A 3,549-nucleotide genomic window follows, 5' to 3' on the forward strand; every position below is an offset into this window, starting at 1 on the left:
CCAAGGAGAGGCACAGCCAAAGAAGTGGGAGCGTGAAGGACGCGCCTGGGGTCGCGCCTGCGCTTTGGTTCCGTGTGAAGCATGGACCAAGTATAGAAAGGGAGCGGTGGGCAGTGAGGCCGAGAGGGCGCGGGCCCCGAGCGTGGAGATACCGACCGCCAGCGAGTGAGACTGCATCTGGGTTTGTAAATGGAGCAGGAGCAGGAGGTGGCGCAGAGGGCCAGAGGCTGGAGGCAGAGAGGCTCAATCAGAGCCGACTGCCAGCCTTTACGGAGTGGGTAAGAAGGCCTGGAGGAACTGGGAAAGAGATCGTGAGCGGCCCGGGCCGGCAGAGTGTCACATGTCTGGAGGAGACTGTCGGATGACCGGAGGAGGGGCCCATTAGTGAGTGGTAGTGATTGTGAATGTGCCTGTGTGTGTGTGTGTGTGTGTGTGTGTGTGTGTGTGCGCGCCCGCGCATCCGCTGAGAGGTCGGAGATGCTTCCTTGAGTCAGGGGGCGTTTACAGACACGAGGAAAGATCTCGGTGGACACTGCTCCGTGGACCGCCAACGCAGGAGGGTCAGGAGGAGCGGGCAGGCCCGCCCGGCTCGGGAGAAGCCGAGGGGCTGGGTCGGAAAGGCCGTGTCCAGCAGCGGGCAGGGGCGCAGCCCTTTCCAGAGCTACAGCCCGCCGCGTTCTTGCGCCGCTCCTCTTTAGGACCCTGATCCAAAGGTGGCTCCCCGTTACCGCATCACCCCGCAGCCGACTCAAGGGATTCCAGGGGCCACCTACTTGGCGTCTCGGTTGGAGCGCGGGCGGGTACCAAGTCCGCCCCGGCCCCGCCTCCCCCTCGTCCCGGGCGGCGATTGGCCGAGGCCCTTCCCGTTGCCATGACGGTGCCGAAGGCGGCCAGGGGCGCCTCCCGACTCCTTCCCGCCTCCGCCCGCGCCGCGAGGGAGGCGGGTCTGGCCGCGTCTCCATGGCAACGGCGGACGCGGCCGTGCGCGCAGCGGGTACCTACCTACTAGAGACGCGTCCGCGGCCGCGGGGGTCAAGGCTGGGGCGAGGCCATGTCCGACCTGGGCTCCGAGGAGTTGGAGGAGGAGGGAGAGAATGATCTTGGGGTGAGAGCTCCGGGCGAGGGAGGGGCTTCCCGGGGTGCGCGAGGGCGGGCGGACCCCCGAGGCCGAGGTCGGAGAGCGGGGAGGCCTCGAGTCCAGTCACAGGCCCCCGGCCGGAGGCCCAGCAGGGACGAAGACCACGCCGACCACAGCGGGCGCTGCGTCCTGGGAGTTGACGGTGAAAGGTGCAACGTTATGACGTCGGCTTTTTGCCACATCCCTTTTCGCTCTCCCTCCCTCCCATCCCGCCTCTAATTAAAGGCAAAGATTTCCAAGCCGGAGGCTTCGGAAGCATCCTTCTCCTGCTGTTACCCTCCGTGCAGACAGCTTTCTGGGGCGCCTGGGTTATCCTTGAATAAGTATTCCGTAGTGGAGCTTGGCTCCTCAGGTCTACGGGGCCGAAGGAAAGCTGCTTCCTGGCAGTCTTCGAGAACCAAGGCGGCCTCAGGCTCAGTGAAGGCTTCTGGAAGAAGTCACCGTGTAGGTCTGTAATCACACGTGCCTTCTTCACTCGTGTGAGATCGATCTTACCAGGTAGTTGGAGTTATTCCCCGGTTTAGGCAGCAGAGAGGGGGTAAGGATGCACAACCTGCCAGGTGAGCTGGGTTGAGTGGGCGTGTAGGTGCTGCCCACACCAGCCTCCCTAAGCCAGAGGGCGACTGTTTCCTGGCCGACAGATTGGAGCCTCTGCCTCTGTGTGTGTGCAGGATACAGAGATGAGATAGTTTCAGTATTAACTGAAAAAATCTAGCACATCCACTGTGAGAGATGCTGTCGGTGGCTGCTCGGATCTTTTAGCTAGCTCTGTGCCCCATCTCCCAGCGGCTTTCTACCTGCTTTGCTGCTCCAGAAGCACCTCTATGCACTGGAGCCACCTGGCCAGTAGGGGGCTCCAGAGCGCCTGGGAGCTGCGTGTCTCAGGACAGCCCGCAGCTAATGCTGAAAAGCAGGACCAGCTGCACTGACTTACACTCCAGAATTCCCCGTGTGATGATGTCGAGTCTGGGACGTCACTGGACATCACCCATGCTTAGTGGCCTCCTCGCTCATGTCTGTTTCCCCTCCCCCTTTACTGGTTTCTCCAGGGAGCACTTTAAAAAAAAACAAAAATACTCAGTTGCTCAGGGTCTGCTTCAGGGGAAAAGAACCTATAACATCTGCCCGGTAAGCTTTCTAGTTTGTCTCCTCAAATGGCTCCATTGACATGTAACTTTTTAATGCCCAGAGATATGTCACCCAGGTTACCTACTTCACCTGTACGCCCGGGCCGAGGATTGGGAGGATTCGATGGAATACTATTTGCAAGATGCTTAGCACGTGGTTGGCGCTTACAAAAACAGCTGCGTTTATCCTGATTTCTTTTGCCAGGAATATGAAGGGGACCGGAATGAGGCGGGCGAAAGGCACGGCTATGGGAAAGCGAGGCTGCCCAACGGGGACACGTACGAGGGTAGCTACGAACACGGGAAGAGGCACGGGCAGGTCAGAATGGGCGCCTCGCCTGGGTGGTCTCCTCCGTTCAATACTCTGTTCGTGAGTATGAAGTTCCAGGATGATATGAATCCTGTAATCTGTGTGTTTCAGGGGATCTACAAGTTTAAAAATGGCGCGCGATACATTGGAGAGTATGTTAAAAATAAAAAGCATGGTCAAGGCACTTTTATATACCCAGACGGATCGAGATATGAAGGTAAAGTGTTCTCGCCCGCCGGGCTTTTGCGTTGCAGAGGTCCTTGGGGACCGAGCTTGTCCGTGGATACGGAGATAAACGAGCCGGCTTAACGTTCTCCCGAGGATTCAACGAGAAACCGTGTTCCTGTGTTCACGGGGTCGATGCGGAAACCAGAAAGCCTTGTGATGACGGGAAATGTGACCGTCCGTGGGAGCAGCGCACCCTGTCCCACGAGCCCGTGTGCTGAGGGGCAAACGCGGGGGCCTCGGCGAGCGGGTCTCACCCGCGACGTTGGACGGCCCGCGGCATTTGTCTTTGAAGTCAATTTCGCTGTCTCCGTTTCTGACGGACCCTCCTCCAATGAGCGCACCGTCTGTGTAGACCTGGGGTGCCTCGTGGAGGCCGTCTGCCCGTTCCACTGGCGTTCTGGGCCCTGCCGTCGTGCTTTAAAAAATTTTTTATTTTTTACGCCTACAGCACCTGGTCTTCCTAGGTGGTCTCCCATCCGAGTACTAACCAGGCCCGACCCTGCTGAGCTTCCGAGATCGGACGGGATTGGGTGTGTTCAGGGTGGCGTGGCCGTAGACTAGGTGCTTTATACTTTGCTTTACAACGTGAGCCTCCATGAAGGTATAAAGAATAATATGGCAGGTAACCGTTTACCTGCCCCACTCATCAAATGCAGCCCTGCTGATCGAATCCTGTTAACTTGAAAAGTAACCTGTGGAGAACCAAACAGACACTAATGAGTGACACAGGTGAACCAGCCGCATCT

At 58.6% G+C, this 3,549-nt stretch overlaps 1 protein-coding gene and 1 non-coding gene across 2 annotated transcripts in view; one reads left to right on the plus strand and one right to left on the minus strand.

Moving 5' to 3' along the window:
* Positions 1-999: 999 nt before the first annotated feature.
* The window catches only part of RSPH1 (radial spoke head 1 homolog), a 14,698-nt gene continuing 12,148 nt past the window's right edge, over positions 1,000-3,549 (plus strand). The window contains exons 1-3 of the mRNA XM_006916724.3: positions 1,000-1,105; positions 2,471-2,584; positions 2,687-2,792. Coding sequence (XP_006916786.1) covers positions 1,052-1,105; positions 2,471-2,584; positions 2,687-2,792 — 274 coding nt within the window. The 5' untranslated portion in view covers positions 1,000-1,051. The remainder of the gene's footprint in view (positions 1,106-2,470; positions 2,585-2,686; positions 2,793-3,549) is intronic.
* Positions 3,243-3,361, minus strand: LOC112483782. The gene has a single exon (XR_003047766.1). It is a non-coding gene; the product is annotated as a 5S ribosomal RNA (ribosomal RNA).

The sequence above is a fragment of the Pteropus alecto genome, unplaced genomic scaffold (genome assembly GCF_000325575.1).
Source record: "Pteropus alecto unplaced genomic scaffold, ASM32557v1 scaffold97, whole genome shotgun sequence".
NCBI lineage: Eukaryota > Metazoa > Chordata > Mammalia > Chiroptera > Pteropodidae > Pteropus > Pteropus alecto.